Source organism: Panthera onca, chromosome B3 (assembly GCF_046562875.1).
Source record: "Panthera onca isolate mPanOnc1 chromosome B3, mPanOnc1 haplotype 2, whole genome shotgun sequence".
Lineage (NCBI taxonomy): Eukaryota > Metazoa > Chordata > Mammalia > Carnivora > Felidae > Panthera > Panthera onca.
This window is the reverse complement of record NC_138344.1, coordinates 28,358,762-28,378,778: the sequence shown is the minus strand read 5'-3', so window position 1 is coordinate 28,378,778 and position 20,017 is coordinate 28,358,762. Positions and strand designations below refer to the sequence as shown.

Genomic DNA, 20,017 nt, shown 5'->3' with positions numbered 1-20,017 from the left:
TTTTTAAATGAACAGAAACGGTTCACAGGTACAGTTTTAACTACTGAACTGTATTTTAGTAATTTAATTAGTGAACTGTATTTCAGTAATTTAATTACTGAATTTTAAGTACTGAACAACAAAGACATACTCCATCTTTAATCAACAGGAATTATAAAGTCCTTTGGCAGCTCCCAATCACAAGCCAGTGAGAGCAGAAGGAGCAGCGCTCAGCCTGTCTGCCTCTGCCAGACAAGCCACTTTGCTGACACTTGCTGTAGTGAGGACCATGTAGTGTGTCCTGTGTAGACAGAGGGAAACTGAGAGATCATTAGAGATCACCTCTAGAAGGAGAAACTGAAGCTTGGATAAGAATGGACAATTAACTGGTCACGGTACCTGAAAAGGTAGGTGCGAATGAGGACTAATGGCTGTTCTCCAAACATCGTAAATTAAACCACCAACCAAGGTTAGCCAGAGATTATTATTAATCTGACTAACAGTAACGGTGATTTCTTTGAGGACGCTCCTAAATGTACTCAAGGTGAAACTGGAAAACGCACGCAAGAGCGTCCTACAAGAATCAGCAAGAACACAACCAGGCAGGAGCTAGAATTCGAACTCTCGCGACAGCGGCCGGAACCTCTCCGAGGAGCAAAGCGGTGGGAGCGTGAACTCTCGCGAGAGCAAGGAACAACCTCACGGAAGGGCGTCGTTGTGGAAGTTAGAGCAGTATGTTCCGGCCCGCGCCGTCTTGGAGCCAACTGGACCCACAGCAGGAGCGCGACGTTCGCGAGCTCATTCGCCATGTGGCTGGCCTTCAGGATGAGGCGGACCCCAACTTCCAGCTCGCCCTGCACTTTGCCTGGTCCAACTTCAGGTGTGGGGTGCGGCTCCGGGGCCGAGGCTGGGAACAGGAATGGGTCAAGGGGTATCCGGGCGCGCGGCCGTGTTTCCGACCGTCATGCGCGCTGCCTCCCAGGAGCTTGGTGCTCTAGTGTCCTTTGGATCCCTGTCGCGTGTGACAAACGCATAATGAAACAGTGGGTTTTGGGTTGTTAAGGGTCGGCCTTATCCTTAGAAGCGCACTTCTGGGGAAGGGGTTTGTCTCTCATGTTCCTTCTTCCACTCTCTGCGCTTAGCGCTGTGCACTGCGCAGCAAACATTTTTTGAATGAGTAGGTAAATGAAGTTTTAGAGCAAAATAATGGTCAAACCCTACTTAACACTGTATTCTTACTCCCTACCCCTTATTTACTCCCTACCCCTTATTGAGCCACTCCAGATCTCTCTTACCTTGGTCTTGTGTTTTTGTTTTTGTTTTTTTTTCTCTTTTCAAAACGCACAGCATAGTACACTGGATAACTTTTATGTTGTTTACTGTTTGTCTCCTCCACCCCTCCTTCCAGCTAAAATGTAACTTCCATGAGGGTAGGGATAATGGTTTGTTTTGTTCATTTCTTATCCCAACACTTGGAATAGTTCCTGGCACATAGTACACTAAGCCACCATGTAATACAATTTCTAATACAGTGTCTCATGTAATTTCTCGAGATTTATGAAGTCAGAGCTCCTATTTTTATTTATGGAAGATGTAAATTAGACAGTACTGTTATGATCATTACCTATAATAGAATTATTACTAAAAGAATGTTCATCCATGTTAATATTTGCCTATTTAATTTCAATAGAAATGGTTTTTCAGTTTCTGTATTCTTGATCATCAACCTTAATCATACATACAGTGCCTACTTGGTTTATAATGAGAACAGACAATGAGTCTAAAAGCCTGCCAAGTTTCTGAAATAATGAGTTCAGTTCTTAAGCGTAACCTATAAATATAACAATGTCTGAATAGGTCATATAAGACAGAAATTTAAGTGCTGTACCCCAAATAATTTCTCTATTAGTTAATATGTCAATGGCAGTAGGTAGCTGGACATCATTTTAGACTTCAGAGAGACATTAGAAGTTACTGTCTCACATTGAGAAACTAAGTGATAAAGGGATGTTCTCTATTCAGCCATTTACTGGAATAGAATTAGATATATATTTTTAGTGGTGTAAATTATTTCTTTTAAATACAGATTGTTGTCTTTGATACTAAAAATTAGAAAGTGAGTTGAATGAGCTATATGATGCTTTAATCCATGAGAAAAATGAACAATACATGTTTGCTTTTTTAAAATTTTGTTTATTTTTGAGAAAGAGAAAAAGAATGAGTGGGGGAGGGGCAGCGGGGGGATGGGGGGGGGGGGTAACAGAGGATCTGAAGTGGCCTCTGGACTGACAGCAGAGAGCCCCATGCAGGGTTCAAACTCATGAACCGTGAGATGGAAGTCAGATACTTGACTGACTGAGCCACCCAGGTGTCCCATGTTTGTTTGTTTGTTTTTTTCTTTTTTAAATTGTGGCCATGTTCTAAGGCCCTAGAAATTCAGAGATGAGTGAAATATAGCCTCTATCCTAAAGGAAGACAGGTCTACATATGATATAGAATTGGAGTTTTTAATCTGAGAGCCTGTAGAATTCAGGTGTTATGAACTTGGACAAGAAAAAATTACACTAACCTCTAACTAAAAACTGGCATTTCCTCAAATTACAAATAAAAGCAACAAGCAATAATAATTTACCTAGGACTGTGTCACAGGTAGAAATCACATAGTTCACATCATAAAGTTGTGGCAGATATTTTCAAATATTTTTTGCTGTTGCTTTACTGATAATTGTGGATCCATTGCTAGATCTTGTTATTTAATGCTTTAATAAATGTCTCATTATATCACAAACTTTAAAAGGTACTTCACAACCATATTTCAGTAGGCTTGGGTTTTTTTGTATTTCATCTCACTGGCACCTGGGTGGCTGAGTTGGTTAAGCATCCGACTTTGGCTCAGGCCATGATCTTGCAGTTTGTGAGTTCAAGCCCCGTGTCAGGCTCTGTGCTGACAGCTCAGGGCCTGGAGCCTGCTTCAAATTCTGTGTCTCCCCCCACTCCCCGCCCCTCCCCCTCTCGTGCTCTCTCTCTCTCTCTCTCTCTCTCTCTCACATAAACAAACATTAAAAAAATTTTTTTAAACATTACTTTGAGAAGTAATGTTTCATAAATTCATAAAGCCTAAGCTTCACTGGGCTTCACTATGGCATAAAAAGATTAGGAACCCCTGCTATAGAATGTGCTATACTGACTTAGATACAAGGCATTATGGGAAGATGAAGGAATCAGAGGACAAAGGAGGCTAAGGATGACCTGTGCTTGAGCAGTTTCTGAGATGCAGTGGCTGTTTGCCTGGGTGGTAGAGGTGATACAGGGAGAGAGGTGCACTCCTGGAAATATCTTGCCGAATATAGGGTGACTATGGGAATATAGAGGGCTCTGAGACTGGTCTACTTAGCTATATGACAAGGTTCACCTAAGAATTGCACTTTCTCTTTTAGATTTCATCATTTCTTGGATGTTAACAGCCACAAAGTAGAAAAAACAATAGAAGGGTAAGTTAGTTTCATATATATGTACATATTCAAAAATATATGCATTTTCTTATAAATCTTTCTATTAATGTAAGTTTATAACTGTCAGTTTACTTTTAAATATATTTTAGAATTTATGAAAAATTCATCATTCATTCTGATCTCAGCAAAGCTGCTAGTTGGAAGAGATTAACTGAGGAATTTCTAAATGCATCTCTTCTGAGCATAAAGGAAATAAAGGTATGCATTATATTGTGAGATCTCTTTTATATTTTACCATTTCTAATCGGTTATCATCAACTTGTTTCTGTTACTATTTAAACATTTATTTTACAATTATGATTGGAGCAGAGTCTTCTGGAAATTGACTTAAGCATTGTCATCAAACCCAGTGTGCCTCAGGCTTGTGATCCAGGAAAAAGCATGTTCTTGTGTAATCATCTTCTTAGCCCAACCTACTGTGGAGATTGAGATCAGAGATTGGCACAAATAATAACACTGTCTGGCTGTCTTAAAATTTTAAATGGCTTTTCAGCACTTGGTAATAATAACTACCTATGTAATGCCTACTAGATGCCAGGTGCTGTCCTCAGCACATTCACATTCAATTGTGGGTTCCTAAGATCACCCTTAGACTTGGTGATTCACTGTAAGGATTCACAAAACTTTAAAAACGCTGTTATCCTCACTGTTAACAGTTTATTACAGTAAGAGAATACAGATTTAAATTGAGCAAAGAAAAAAGATACATAGGATAAAGTCCAAAAGAAACCAAGAATAAGCTTCTAGGTATGCCTTCCCATAAGAGTTGTATGAGGATGCACTTAATTCTCCCAGTGATAATGTATGACAGCACATGCAAAGTGTTGCAAACGAAGGAAGCCCATCTGAGCCTCGGTGTCTAGCATTTTTGTTGGGGGTCAGTCACGTGGATGTGCAATGCACATGTGGCTGACCTTAGTTCCTCAGTCTCCAGCCTCCCGCAGAGGTCAAACCAAGGACCTCAAGCATAAGAAAATACATTCACAGGGGCGCCCCGGGTGGCTCAGACAGTTGAGCATCCATCTTCGGCTCAGGTCATGATCTCACAGCTCATGAGTTCGAGCCCCACATCAGGCTCTGTGCTGACAGCTCAGACCCTGGAGCCTGCTTCAGATTCTGTGTCTCCCTCTCTTTCTGTCCCACTCATGCTCTCAGGAGCTAGTCAAGGGTGAGTTGTCCTGAGACCTTTGAGATATTCAGAGTTTGGGCAACTCAGGCTTCCTGAGTAAACCCTTTATTATGCACATACATTAACTCATCTTCACAATAATTTCTGTGAGATATTCTGTAATTGTTAGGTTTTACCTTTGTCTACACTGTGGGAAGTGGTAAGGAAGAGAGCTTTCTTCTTTGTAAGGAAGAGAGCTTTAAAAAATTTTTGAAACTATCGGAAACTAAGGAAAGGCTATAAAAGTATTTCTGGAAAAAAGAGCTGCAGTGCTCTGAATCCATGCCCTGAGAGTTAGGAACACTTGTGTGTAGGGAAATACAAATCAAAACCACAATGAGATACCACCTTACACCTGTCAGAATGGCTAACATTAACAACTCAGGCAACAACAGATGTTGGCAAGGATGCAGAGAAAGAGGATCTCTTTTGCGTTGTTGGTGGGAATGCAAGCTGGTGCAGCCACTCTGGAAAACAGTATGGAGGTTTCTCAAAAAACTAAACATAGAACTACCCTACAACACAGCAGTTGCACTACTAGGCATTTATCCATGGGATACAGGTGTGCTGTTTTGAAGGGACACATGCACCCCCATGTTTACAGCAGCACTATCAACAATAGCCAAAGTATGGAAAGAGCCCAAATGTCCATCAATGGATGAATGGATAAAGATGTGGTATATATATACAATGGAGTATTACTTGGCAATCAAAAAGAATGAAATCTTGCCATTTGCAACTATATGGATGGAATTGGAGGGTATTATGCTCATTGAAATTAGCCAGCCAGAGAAAGACAAAACTCATATGACTTCACTCATATGAGGACTTTAAGAGACAAAACAGATGAACATAAGGGAAGGGAAACAAAAATAATATAAAAACAGGGAGGGGGACAAAACAGAAAAGGCTCATAAGTATGGAGAACAAACTGAGGGTTACTGGAGGGGTTGTGGGGGGGGGGGATGGGCTAAATGGGTAAGGGGCACTAAGGAATCTACTCCTGAAATCATTGTTGCGCTATATGCTAACTAATTTGGATGTAAATTTTAAAAAATAAAATTAAAAAAAATATATATTTTTTAAATAATTGGCATAATTTTCCAAATGGATGTCAGTGAATTGTGTAAATCCTCTGAAAATAAAAAAGGAACAATTCCAAAAAACAAAACAAAAAAAGGAACACTTGTGTGTATTGTGTGGAATACACTCGTGTGTATTATTTCTGCAAGGACCATTTTGAAAGAGGAGGCGGCAAATCTTTGCTTGATTTATTTATACAACTTCCTGGGCAGACTATAGAATTTAATAATTTAGACCTTATGACAGCATAGTACTAATAAAAAAAAATAATGGCAAGCATTGTTACAGCACTTACTGCATGCCAGGCCCTGTTAGTTCCATAAAGACCATGTTCACCAGGTACTATTACTATACTCATTTTGGCAAGACAAATGCCTTAATCTCAGTCTCATTTGAACCAGTGAAAACTTGTGTTGTACAGAATAATTAAATAAAACAGTGAGTGTCACTTCTGATTCCTGCTTTGACCTTTTCATTGTCATATCCTGTGATTTTTCTGTACATTCCTTGAGCACAGGGGGACCACATTCCCTTTTGCTTTGCTGTGGCACGTCCTATGTCCTGTACTTGAACTGCCCTTCCCCTTCTCTCCTGCCTGAGAAATCTCATCCTTTAATATTAAATCCAAGTGTTGTCTCTATTGATACTATGTATTGCAGTATGTTATTACGTTCGTTATTGTTTCTTTCATATTTTCCCCTTTCACATGTGAGTTTTACAAGTTTAGGGTTCTGTATCTGATTTATTCTCAGTCACCTGGAACAGTGTAGACAATAAATATGTGTGGAAGAAAGAAATCTGTACAATCCTATCCTCTCCCTGTCTGTCCTCAACTCTTGTGCCACCTACATCCAGAATTGGTTGCTGTTTTCCCCCTTGCTGTGGCATCTTCCACACACCTGTTATAGTGTAGCAATGTTGTAGACTCTTGAGTCTGTAATTAAGAGTCTCTTATGGTTTGCCTCCCTTTCTGTTTTTATCTTATTTATGCTTCCCTTCCCCTATGCTCATCTGTTTTGTTTTTTAAATTCCACATATGAGTGAAATCATTTATCTGTCTTTCTCTGACTTATTTCACTTAGCATAATACCCTCTTCTAGTTCCATCCATGTTGTTGCAGTTGACAAGATTTCATTGTTTTTGATCGCTGAGTAATAATTCCATTGTATATATAAATACCACATCATCTGTATTATCTGTTGATGAATATTTGGGCTTTTTCCATAATTTGGCTATTGTAGATAGCAATGCTATAAACATTGGGGTGCATGTGCCCCTTTGAGTCAGCATTTTTGTATCCTTTTAATAAATACCTAGTAGTGCAATTGCTGGGCTGTAGGGAAGTTCTGTGTTTAATTGTTTGAGGCACTTCCATACTGTTTTCCAGAGTGGCTGCACCAGTTTGCCTTCCTACCAGCAGTGCAAAAGCGTTCCCCTTTCTCTACATCCTCACCAACTTCTGTTGTGTGTGTTGTTAATTTTAGCCATTCTGACAGGTGTGAGGTTTTGATTTGTGATTTTTTTTTGATTTGTGGCTTTTCATTGTGGTTTTGATTTGTATTTCCCTATGATGAGTGATGCTAGGCATCTTTTCATGTGTCTGTTAGCCATCTGGATGTCTTCTTTGGAAGTGTTTATTCATGTCTTCTGCCCATTTCTTCACAGGATTGTTTTTTGGATACTGAGTTTGATAAGTTCTTTATAGATTTTGGATATTAACCCTTTATCCAGTATGCCATTTGCAAATATCTTCTCCCTTTCCGTCAGTTGCCTTTCAGCTTTGTTGATAGCTTCACTGTGCAGAAGCTTTTTATCTTCGTAAGATTCCAATAGTTCATTTTTGCTTGTTTCCCTTGCCTACAGAGACCTGTCTAGTAAGTTGCCATAGCTGAGGGCACAGAGTTTGCTGCCTGTTTTCTCCTGTAGGATTTTGATGGTTTCCTGTCTTACATTTAGGTCTTTAATCCATTTTGCATTTATTTTTTGTGTATCCCATTTATAAGTTACCCATTTACAATTGCACCAAAACCCATAAGATACCTAGGAATAAACCTAACCAAAGAGGTGAAAGATCTATATGAAACCTGTAGAACACTTCTGAAAGAAACTGAAGAAGACTCAAAGAAATGAAAAAACATTTAATGCCCATGTATTGGAAGAACACGTACTGTATTGTTAAAATGTCTATACTGCCCAACACCATTCAATGCAATTCCTGTCAAAACAATAGCAGCATTCTTCACAGAGCTAGAAAAACAATTCTAAAATTTGTATGGAACCACAAAAGACCCCAAATAGCCAAAGTAATGTTGAAAAAGAAAAAAGAGAGAGAAAAGGAAATGAAAAAAAATAAATAAGAAACTATTACCTTGATTCCAAAACAAAAAAAGAAGAAAGAAAAATATTAAGCCTGGCCCTGTTTCCACCAGAACTGCAGTTGTCATTTTGAAGCATTCAATTTTCAGTATACTTGGTGCATCCTGGCTGTGCTGTTCTTCTAGAGGAGAGCCTGAGCCACTGCCTTGGTTCAGAGTTAGTCTTGCCTGAGTAAATAAGCAGTTGCCAGGCACAGGGGGGACGAGGTTTGTTGTAGGTAGGGCCTGCCTCCACTGGAGGCTGCTGTGTTGCTCTCCGAAGTCATACTGTGTTGGTATGTGGGGAAAATGGCACTACCCCAATCCTTCATCGCTGGACAGATGATTGCACACCCCACACTGGTCAGGCAACCCTCACAGAACAGTGAGTGAGGGCAGTCAGCTTGCCCTGTACCACAACTCTCCTGCATCTTTTCTTTGGGAGTTCAAACTTATGCAGCTGGGATTCAAAACTTGAAGTCTTAAAGGACATGCAACCATGCTGACCCATGCCCTCCTCTGGAGTAGTGCCCCTCTACTCTGTCTAAACTCTTTTGTCTCTGAAAAACAGTCCCAGGCCTGCACAGTGTGTGGAATCTATGGTGTAGCACCACTAAAAGCAGCAAAGGTTATTCTCTCTGGGTGCATCTCTGTCCCTTGCTGATTAAAGACCTTTTGCTGGCACCTGCAGGGTCTTTTGTCCTTGGGGAGGCAATGTACCCTCTTACAAAAGTACTCTAGGAAGGAGAATGTTCTCTATCAGTATGCCCCTGAGATCCCTACACCACGCTATGCACTCCAGCACCAGTGTCCTTCTTCTCCCCAGTAGCTCATGCCACAGCTCCACTCTGGAGTAAGTTGCACACTTCCAAAACCTCAGAGTTTAAGCTCCAAACACCGTTTGCAAGAAAACCTGCTACACTCAGTACTTCTTATTCCCCGGCCCATGGTCCAGAGAGGCTTTTCTCCTGTGCAAATGAGTGCCACACTCTCTCATCCCCTCTCTTTTTCTTGCCCTTTTGTCTCTCCACAGAAAGGGTTCCCTCCCCTCCATGGCACCACTGTTTTTGTCTCACCCAGTTCACTTCTTGTACCTTGCACCTGCCTCGCTGTCTCCCTCCAACAATGGAGATCGTTTTGCCCTTCCAGATTAATTTCCTAGGTGTTTCAGAAAGTGATCTGATCTCAGTACAGCTGTGTTTGAGGGACTAGGAAAGCCCAGGGTCGATCTACTTCTCCACCATTTTAATTTCCGAACTTCATACTTTTTTTTTTTTAGTTTTATCAGTATATAACAACATACCATAAAATCTATCTACTGTGGATATACATTTCACCAGTTTTAGTAAATGTGTAGTTGTGCAACTACAATCCAGTTTTAGAACATTTCCATTACCCCAAAAGTTTCCCTCAAGCCCATTTGCAGTCAGTGCCTGCTCCCACCCCAGCTCCAGACAGCTGCTAATCTGTTTGCTCTATTTATAAAATTGCCTTTCTTGGATATTTCATATAAGTGAGTTCACAAGGTATATAATTTTTGTGTGCTTCTTTCATGATGTTTTGAAGTTTCATCCATGTTGTAGCATGTGTTCATCTTCTATTTTAATTGCTAAATAGTATTCATTGTATGGATAAGCCACATTTTACTTACGCACCAGTGGATGACATTTGGATTGTTGAGAGTTTTTGGTTAGTATGAATAGTTCACTATTGTGAACTTTCACTATATGAACATTCTTATATAGTTATATATTCTTATAACACTATGTGAACATTCTTATAGAAGCTGTGTGTGAACATAAGTCTTCACTCTTTTTGGACACATTTCTAGGAGTGGAATTGCTGGGTTATATGGTAAGCTTAGGTTTAACCAAATTATTTCCCAAAGTGGCTATATCATTTATATTCCCCCAAGCAATGTATAAGGGTTCCAGTTTCTCCACATTCTTGCCAACACTATTTTTTATCTATCTTTTATATATACATCATACAAAATATGTAGTAATACATTGTTATGGTTTTGATTTACATTTCCCTAATGACTAAAGGTTGAGCATTTTTATGTGCTTTTTAGCCATTTATATGTCTTCTGTAATGTCTGTTAAAGTTTTTTTCCGTTTTTAAATGATTGTCTTCTTACTGAGTCATCATTGTTTCTTTCTTACACAAGTTCTTCATCAGAAAAATGGTTTACAAATATTCTAGTTCCTAGCTTGTCTTGTCATTTTTTTTAATGGTGTTTTTTGAAGTTTAAAAAGTTTTTCATTTTAATGAAGTTCATTTTATCTATTTCTTTCTTTTATAACTTGGGCTTTTGGTGTCATGTCTAAGAACTCTTTGCCTCACCCAAAGCTAAAGGCTTTTCTCCTCTGTTTTCTTCTAGCAGTTTAAGCACTTGTATTTCGATTTATAATTCCTTATGAGTTAATTGTTGTATATATTGTGAGGAAAGGATCTAAGTTAAAGGTTTTTTTGTTTTTTGTTTTTTGTTTTTTTACCTTCAGATATTCAATTGTCCCTTCACCATTTGTTGAAAAGACTATTCTTTACCTATTGAATTGTCTTGGCAACTTTGTCAAAAACAAATTGAACATAAATGTAAGGATTTATTTCTAGACTCTGAATTGTTTCATTAATTTATATGCCTATCCTTACACAAATACCATAATGTGTTTATTACCGTAGCTTTATAGGAGTTTCAGAATCAGGTAATATAAGTACTACAACTTTTTTCTTTTTCAAAACTGTTTTGTATATTCTAGACCCTTTGAATTGCCATGCACATTTCAGGACCAGCTAAAGTTCTACAGAAAACCTTCTAGGATTTTGGCAGGGATTGCATTGAATCAGTAGATCATTTTGGGAAGTAGTGCCATCATTGGTTGAATTACATCCCCAGAAAAGATAGTCCAAGTTCTATCCAGGGAAAAATTCTTCCCTCAAGCATTCAGATTGAGCATGGCTTTGCTGACAGCTTTATTTTAGACTTCTAGCTCCCAGAACTGAGAGAAAATAAATTCTGTTTGTTGCAAGCCATGCAGTTTGTGGTATTTTGTTATGGCAACCTTTAGAAACTACTACATGGTCTTATCAATACTAAGTCTTCTAATCCATGAACATGAACTCTCCATTTATTCATATCATCTTTCATTTTTCTCAGCAGTTTTTTCCATGTACAAATCCTTCATTTCTTTTACATTTATTCTAAATATTTTCTTCTATTTGATGGTGTTATGAATGGAATTGTCTTCTTAATTTCATTTGCAGTTTGCTTATTGCTAGCATATTAAAATGTTAATTCACTTTTAAATTTTTTGTGTATTTAGACTTTCTAAACTCATTTATTCCAGTAATTGTCATCTGGATTCCTTAGTATTTTCTGTTAGGGTCATGTCGTCTCCAAAAACAGTTTAACTTCTTCCTTTCCAATGTGAAGTGTTTTTTGGCTTTTTGCACTAGCTGGAAGCTCCAATACAGTGATAAATAGAATGGATATCTTTGCCTTGTTCCCAGTCTTGGAGGAAAAGCTTCAGTTTTAACCCTTAATTATGATGTTAATTGTAGGTTTTTCACAGATACCCTTTATCATTTCAGAGATGTTCTTTTTTATTCTTAGTCTGTTGAGAGTTTTTATCATGATTAAGCTTTGGATATTGTCAAATTTCGTTCTGCACCTTTCAGATAATCTTATGTTTTTGGCTTTGTGTTATATTAACATGAGGTCTTAGCTCAGTCTGCCATAACAAAATGCCACAGACTGGGTGGCTTAAAAAAAACAAAAAAATTATTTTCTCATGGTTCTGGAGTCTGGGAGGACTAAGAATAAGGTGCTGACTGATTGATTTGCTGGTTATGACTCTCTTCCTGGCTCATAGATGGCCACCTTCTCCCTGTGTCCTCACATGGCAGAGAGAGCTCTCTGATATCTCTTCTTATCCCATTAGACCAGGTCTTCTTATGAACTAATTACCTCCCGAAAGCCCCATCTGCAACTATCATCACACAAGGGGTTAGAGTTTCAACATACGAATTTGAGGGGGACAAACTTTTAGTTCATAACATATGATGTGTTATATTAAATGATCTTTGGGTGTTAGTCTGATCTATTTGTGTGTGGTCTGAGAAGTACACTCATACTTAAGGCCTGGCTTATATTTTGTGTTAGTCGTCTCTCATCTCATTGCATGAATTTGTGCTCCATCAGCCAAGAATGTATAGGTGGTTTGGGTCCACTCCAGTCTCTGCTATGTACAGCACAACCTGTAGTCAACCCAAGACATGAAAAGCTTAACATGCCCCTTTGGCTGTCTTGCCTCAGGATTTCCCTAATAAACCCTCAACTGTTCTGCTGGTTGGCTACTCGCCCCACAGAGGCCTACAACCACTGACTCCCCACTTCACTTGCTACTGCATTTAGCACTTTAGCTGACAGCTCTTTGATTCCAGTTAGACTTTTCCATCAACAACAGCAAAGCTGCTGGTTTTCACTTCCTGTCTATCCTGGTTAAACTACAACTGTGATAGAACTAGAAGGAGTGAAATAGCAAATATGCCACAAACTCACATAGTTCTTCCCTGAGATCATTTTCATGGATTAATTCCTCTCAGCATTTGTATGCCCATAGTCCATTGAGAGCACTGAAATGGTTGTCTGGCAATTTTGTCTAGCTTTTAGTTACTTTTAGAGGAGAGGATTTGAAGACCATGTGCCTCCAATCATGCCAGAAGTGAATCTCTAACTTCACTATCTATTATAAATAGAGATATATAGTATTCATGGGAGTTACTCAGTAAATGGCAGTTTACCATCCTCCAGGCTCTTAATGATATTTGGCAAAAGAGAATTTGGAGTTAGTTATTGTTGGAAAAATAAGCAAAGACTTTGACCTACTTTTAAAACCCCGCTGGAACTATAAATTCTTAATTCTTCGTAGCTTTGAGTTTCAAAGAATGTGAAAGTAGAGTATATGTTATTCCTAAATTTGAGATTCAGGACCACCTCTGATATAATGTACAACACATTGGATTGCTTCTTTCATCATATATGTAAATGTGTTCATTGACTTTCTGCAGAGTAGCAGGGACCAGGCAGGGCTTCAGAAAACAGAGACTAGGGGCATGTGGTTGATGTGTAGATAGAGTTCCAGCTCTTTATCTTCATCTCTTATGTAAAGAGATGGCATAAAAGAACAAATTAACTTATATTTTTAAACTTCAGTAAAATTGGGGCACCTGGGTGGCTCAGTCGGTTAAACGTCTGACTTTGGCTCAGATCATGATCTCACGGTCCATGAATTCAAGCCCTGCATCGGACTCTGTGCTGACAGCTCAGAGCCTGGAGCCTGTTTCAGATTCTGTGTCTTCCTGTCTCTCTGACCCTCCCCCGTTCACGCTGTGTCTCTCTCTGTCCCAAAAATAAGTAAACGTTAAAAAAAAATTTTTTTTAAGTTAAGTAAAATAGTTCATATCTTCTAAATGTAAGTGCCAGAGTCCCCACTCTTAGCAGTCTTCTTTTTCTTTATTACAATTAGTAATTGTGGTCAAAGCATGGTATACAGCTGGTTGATAGGCTACATTTTGGCCATTAGTGCTAATTGCTAATTTATTGTTCAGTGATAAACTCAATTAATTGAGTTCTCTCAGGGGAAGTTCCTTTATAGATGTTACTCAGAAAATGAACAAGGAGTAGGGAAATGGCATCATTCAGGTCCTCTTCCCATGACCAAGAGCTGCTTTTGTGCATCCTTACACCACAACAGGTCAATGCTCTGATCCTTAGCAAAGTAGGGAGATCCACAAGGGTTTGATGTGTACCATTTTACTGCATGCACTTCTTTCCTCTGCCACTGGTAACTTTCACCTTATTCAGGTGCACAAAAAAAAAAAAAAAATCTGATGTTAACAATTATTACTAAGTAACAGATTTATATAGTGAGAGGTATTTCTTTTTCAAGTATTTATATTTTAGACCACTTTTCTCTGTGGAATAAAAATTCTTTTCCTCGGTAAAGGAATTCAGGCATTTCCAGGCAGGTGAAAAATTACCAGAAAAAGGGCAGCTCTTTGCAGTCTTATTAGTGATGTATTGCCTAAGCATTCCTAGGAAAGTTCAGCAAATGTTTACTGTGTCCCTGGCATCATACTAGGTGGTAGGAACACAGAATAAACAAGACATGATCATCACTGCCCAGATAGTTTAAGTTATTTAATTATAATAAACACTCTGAAGACACATATAAGGTACTACAAATGGTCCCTGACTTACAAAAAAGCAATTGGCATTCAGTGGAGATTCATATTTTGAGGGGTACCTGGGTGGCTCAGTCGGTTAAGCATCCAACTCTTGGTTTCAGCTCTGGTCATGATCTTGCAGTTTGTGAGTTCAGGCCCCACATCAGGCTCTACGCTGACAGTGGGGAACCTGCTTGGAATTCTCTCTCTCTCTCTCTCTCCCTCTCTCTCTCTCTCTCTCCCCCCCCCCTCTCTCTCCCTCTCTCCCTCTCTCCCTCTCTCCCTCTCTCCCTCTCTCTGCCCTTCCCTGCCTCTCTCTTCCTCTCTCTCTCTCTCTCAAAATAAATAAATAAACTTTAAAAAATTAAAAGATTCAGATTTTGAACTTTTTCTTTTCCCAGGTTAGTGATGTGCAGTAGGATACTGGTGATGCTGGGCAATGGCATTGAGCCACAGATCCCAGTCAGATAGGTGCTCATGAGGGTAAACAACCAGTATACTTACATACACTTACTTGTTGGGTTGTATCCATACAACCATTCTGGTTTTTGCCTTCAGTTCAGTATGCAATAAATTACGTGAGATATTCAGCACTTTATTATGTTAAGTAGGCTTCACATCCAGCATGGAGCCCACTGCAGGGGCCTGAACTCACGACTCCGAAATCAAGACCTGAGCCAAGATCAAGAGTCAGACACCCAACCGACTGAGCCACCCAGGCACCCCAGCACTTTATTATTAAGTAGGCTTTGTGTAAAATGATTAAGTGTTCTGAGCATGTTTAAGATAGGGTAGGCATGGGGTGTGTAACTGGCTCAGTCAGTAGAGCATGGGATCTTGATCTTGGGGTCCTGAGTTCAAGCTTCATGTTGGGTGTAGAGATTACTTAAAAAAAAAGGGGGGGGGGGTATAGCCAATCTATGGTGTTCAGTAGGTTAGGTGAATGTATTAAATACATTTTCAACTTACAGTCTTTTCAACTTAAAATGGCTTTATTTGGATGTAACCCCATTAAGTTGTGGAAGATTTATGTAGAATATACAATAGGAAGAGCTCACCCGGTCTTTAGACATCAGAGACTTACCTTCCTTGAGTTTAACCCATCTTTTCTCTCCTTTCCAGCACAGTTTATGACTTTTAACATATTTGGGGGTATTTTTATTTTTTGGTAACTTTTTAAATACTTTTTTAAAAATAATTCGTTTTAAAAAAAACTTAAAATTTGAAGAAAGTAAAGGAGATCCAGTGTACCCCTTGCTCAGGTTCACTAATCAGTATCCTTTGATCTAGAATAGTTCCTCAGCCTTTCTTTATCTTGACCCTGACATTTTTGAAGAACACAGGCCAGTTATTTAGTAGCATTTCCCTCAGTTTAGGTTTTTCTGACAATTCCTCATTAGCATTCAGGTAATGCATTTTTGACAGATTCTTTATATGTACACATTTGAACTATAAAAAAGATAAAGAGATTAGGATTTATTTAGATATAATTCATGTTTTCTCCAACTAGGAACAATATTGGGGACACAACTGACATGGGGTTAACTTTTCTTAAACTAGTTTTGAAAGCTCTTTACAACCTCAGTGATTTATATTCCTCATTTTTTGTTTTAAAGACAGATGTGCATTATTCAATACTGTCACTTCTTCTGTGTCTGTCTGATTCTCCTTCAAACAGCAATTATGTGGAAACACCAAGAGATAAAGAAGTGGGTATGTTACCAAATGCTTTAATATATAACAAAAGTAAAATTGGTTTTATTGTCAGACATTGAGATTTTATAAAAAGTTGTAAAAATCTATGAAACTAAAATATTCTCTTGCTTTGGATACAATTGCAATTGCAAATCCTCATTTAAAATATAAATTTTGACTTTGTCAGTTAAACTACTTTCAATTAGATAAAGAGAAAAATCACTTTTGAAGATGAAGTTAAAATTTAAAATGTATTAGAATATCAATTTATTGAGTATTTTGATATTTTTGAACTTTTGTTTTCTGAGTGTATTTTATTTGAGTTTTGTTAGACTTTTTTCCTATAGCTTTGGGAGTTTTTCCCCCACATATTTTTTATAAAACTAATGAGTTTCTTCTGTTACATTATAGAAAAGAAAGATGATTTTGACTGGGGAAAATACTTGATGGAAGGTGAAGAAATTGCCCTTGGTCCGAATGTAGACACACCAGTAAGTAGCAATAGTTTAGCTATTGTAAATACAAATACATGCCAAGTGATATATTATTTTTATGGTTCCTTCCACCCTAGAGCAACTTAACTAAAACAGGAATACTCTTCATTAAATTAGAGTAGTTTATTATCAAAGATTTATTAAGATTTTGCACTGAATTAACAGTACTAGAAAGTTGAATGGAATGAATGTAAGTATCCCTTAAGGAGCTGTGACTCTAGGGGCGCCTGGGTGGCTCAGTTGGTTGAGCGTCCGACTTCGGCTCAAGTCATTATCTCACAGTTCTTGGGTTTGAGCCCCGCATCAGGCTCTGTGCTGACTGCTTGCTCAGAGCCTGGAGCCTGCTTCAGATTCTGTGTCTCCTTCTCTCTCTGTCCCTCCCCCGCTGACACTTTGTCTCACTCTGTTTCTCAAAAATAAATAAATGTAATAAAAAAAAGAAGCTGTGACTCTTGGGGGGCTTTGCCACCAAAAATAATTCCATGCTATAATAGTAACTTTCAAGACATTTAGAAAAAAGTGTCATTTGGTTTAGTTTTGCTTTTCTTCTGAAATTTTCTTAATCTTATCACCTAGATAGCTCTAGTCACTACACACTCTAAGGGTAGGTATATTTCCCTTTTTAATCAGAACTGGTCTGAAGAAAGTGAAGACGAAGATGATCAACAGCCCTTAAGTAGAGAAGACTCTGGGATTCAAGTGGACAGGACACCATTAGAAGAACAAGATCAAAACAGAAAATTGGGGCCTCGTGTCAGCTGGAAAGGTACCATGTGTTCTCAGATGCTGGCATCATTTTCTCATACAAGAATTCTCTGGAAGGACAGGCAATCTTTGGGGATCAGTTCTGTGTGATTTAAGATATTGGTAAGCTCTGGCATCCTCATAAATGTTTTTAAACCATTAGTAGATCTTTCTTCTATAGTGTCTAAGAAGTGGCACTACAAAATTAATGTTGAAAAGAGATTTAGAGTGAAATTCTGTTCCTTTTTTATAGTTCTGAGAACTTTGATAGTCCTAAATGTTAGTTTGTTTTTTTATTAGAGAAGGGTTGACTTTGCTAGTTAGTAACTAAATAAAAGGAGAAAAGATCTATACAATTTAATTTTAAGGGGTGCCTGGGTGGCGCAGTCGGTTAAGCGTCCGACTTCAGCCAGGTCACGATCTCGCGGTCTGTGAGTTCGAGCCCCGTGTCAGGCGCTGGGCTGATGGCTCGGAGCCTGGAGCCTGTTTCAGATTCTGTGTCTCCCTCTCTCTCTGCCCCTCCCCCGTTCATGCTCTGTCTCTCTCTGTCCCAAAAATAAATAAAAAACGTTGAAAAAAAAAAATTTAAAAAAAAAAAAAAAAAAAATTTTAAATTGGAATGTCTGCTTTTTGAGTTTTAGTGAGGAACTATGAATTGGTAGAATCTAGAAAGAAGTGGAAGCAACCTCAGAGTTGTATTACTTCTCTAGTTGTATTACCTCTCATTACTTCTCATTTTGTAGGTAAGGAAACAAAGTCCTGGTTACATTGTTTTTTTTGTGGTCATGTAACTGTGAAACTAACCCCTTCACTAACCATGAAGCTTGGGATATGTAACCAGACTCTGTTCACTGTACTTGAACCTTGCCACATGGACAAAGAAGTTAAAGCTGATTTGGCATCCTAATGATTTTCTGGCTTATTTTTTCTTTTTAACTTGTGTATTAGACCTTTATCAGAGCACATCATCATCCCTAGTCCATGGAGGAACTTTTAGTTTGGTTTATATCATCTCTTCTGCTATTTCTTTTTTTTTCAACGTTTTTTATTTTTATTTTTGGGACAGAGAGAGACAGAGCATGAATGGGGGAGGGGCAGAGAGAGAGGGAGACACAGAATCGGAAACAGGCTCCAGGCTCCGAGCCATCAGCCCAGAGCCTGACGCGGGGCTCGAACTCACGGACCGCGAGATCGTGACCTGGCTGAAGTCGGACGCTTAACCGACTGTGCCACCCAGGCGCCCCAACTCTTCTGCTATTTCTGATTCTCACTTCCCTTTCCCTTTTTCTGCTAGCCCAGTTGTAGGCACTATTCTAATGTATTTGATACCTGTGTTATCACATATGTTGGGTTCCTGTAAAACATATTCTGTTGATTGGTATATTCTGTTTTGAAATTATATACTGGTATTATCCCATGTGCAAAGCTTTGTTCTATTCCTCTTTTCATTTATCTTTATTTTAAATCTGTCCATGTCACTCTTGAACCTCTCTTCTGTCACTCCTAACTGCTACATAGGTTTCTGCAGTTTGCAATACCACATTTCTATTATCACTTCCCTGTGGACTGTCTTGAGCTGCCTTTGCCCCCCCCACCTAGTGCCATGTGCATTATGGACCTGGCCCCCACAATCTCCCTGCTTGATAAGATCCACCTCTCTGGTTTGGGGTACTTTTGTTTCCATTTGCATTTGACTGTTTGGGATAAGTACTTGTGGCTCCTCACCTCCTTCAGTTTTTTGTTTGTTTGTTTTATCCATGTTAGTTAACATACACTGTGGTAATAATTTCAGGAGTAGAATTTAGTGTTCCATCAATTACATACAATAGCCAGTGTGCATCTCAAGTGCCCTCCCTAATGTGCATCACCCATTTAGCCCATCCCCCCCACCTGCTGCCCCTCCAGCAACCCTCAGTGTGTTCTTTGTATTTTAAGAGTGTCTTATGGTTTGTCTCCCTCTGTTTTTATCTTATTTTTGCTTAGCTTAATACACTCTGGTTCCATCCATGTTGTTGCAAATGGCAGATTTAATTCTTTTTGATTGCTGAGTAATTGTGTGTGCGCATGTGTGTACACACACACACACACACACACACACACACATCTTCTGTATCCATTCATCAGTCAGTGGACATTTGGGTTCTTTCCCTAATTTGGCTGTTGTCAGTAGTACAGCTATAAACATTGGGGTACATGTGCCCCTTCAGATCAGCATTTTTGTATCCTTTGGATAAATTCCTTGTAGTGCAAATTACTGCGTAGGTCTATTTTTAATTTTTTGTGAAAACTCCATACTGTTTTCCAGAGTGGCTGCACCAGTTTACATTCCCAACAGCAATGCAAAAAAAAAAAAAAAATCCCCTTTCTGTGCATCCTTGCCAACATCTGTTGTTTCCTGAATTGTTAATTTTAGCCATTCTGACAGGTGTGAGGTGATATGTCATTGTGGTTTTGGTTTGTATTTCCCTGATGATGAGTGACGTAGAGCATCTTTTCATGTGTCTGTTAGCTTTGTGGATGACTTTTTTGGAAAAGTGTCTATTCATGTTTTGCCCATTTCTTAAATAGATTATTTGTTTTTTTGGGTGTTGAGTTTGATAAAAGCTAGAACAATTCTAAAATTTGTATGGAACCAGAAAAGACCTTGAATAGCCAAAGTAATGTTGAAATAGAAAAACAAAACTGGAGGCATCACAATTCTGAACTACAAGCTGTATTACAAAGCTGTAATCATCAAGACAGTATGCTACTGGCACA

The 20,017-nt window shown here is 38.7% G+C and overlaps 1 protein-coding gene across 9 annotated transcripts in view; it reads left to right on the top strand.

The window, feature by feature from the left end:
• Positions 1–551: 551 nt before the first annotated feature.
• The window catches only part of TUBGCP5 (tubulin gamma complex component 5), a 69,155-nt gene continuing 49,689 nt past the window's right edge, over positions 552–20,017 (top strand). For 2 of the 9 annotated variants that reach the window (XM_060617930.3, XM_060617929.3), the window contains exons 1-6: positions 555–859; positions 3,417–3,470; positions 3,581–3,689; positions 15,944–16,040; positions 16,434–16,513; positions 17,147–17,282. In XM_060617930.3, coding sequence (XP_060473913.1) covers positions 714–859; positions 3,417–3,470; positions 3,581–3,689; positions 15,944–16,040; positions 16,434–16,513; positions 17,147–17,282 — 622 coding nt within the window. In that variant the 5' untranslated portion in view covers positions 555–713. Of the gene's footprint in view, positions 860–3,416; positions 3,471–3,580; positions 3,690–9,857; positions 9,951–15,943; positions 16,041–16,433; positions 16,514–17,146; positions 17,283–20,017 lie in introns of those variants that run through there. The other 7 variants (XM_060617933.3, XM_060617931.3, XM_060617935.3 and 4 more) reach the window with 5 other exon arrangements.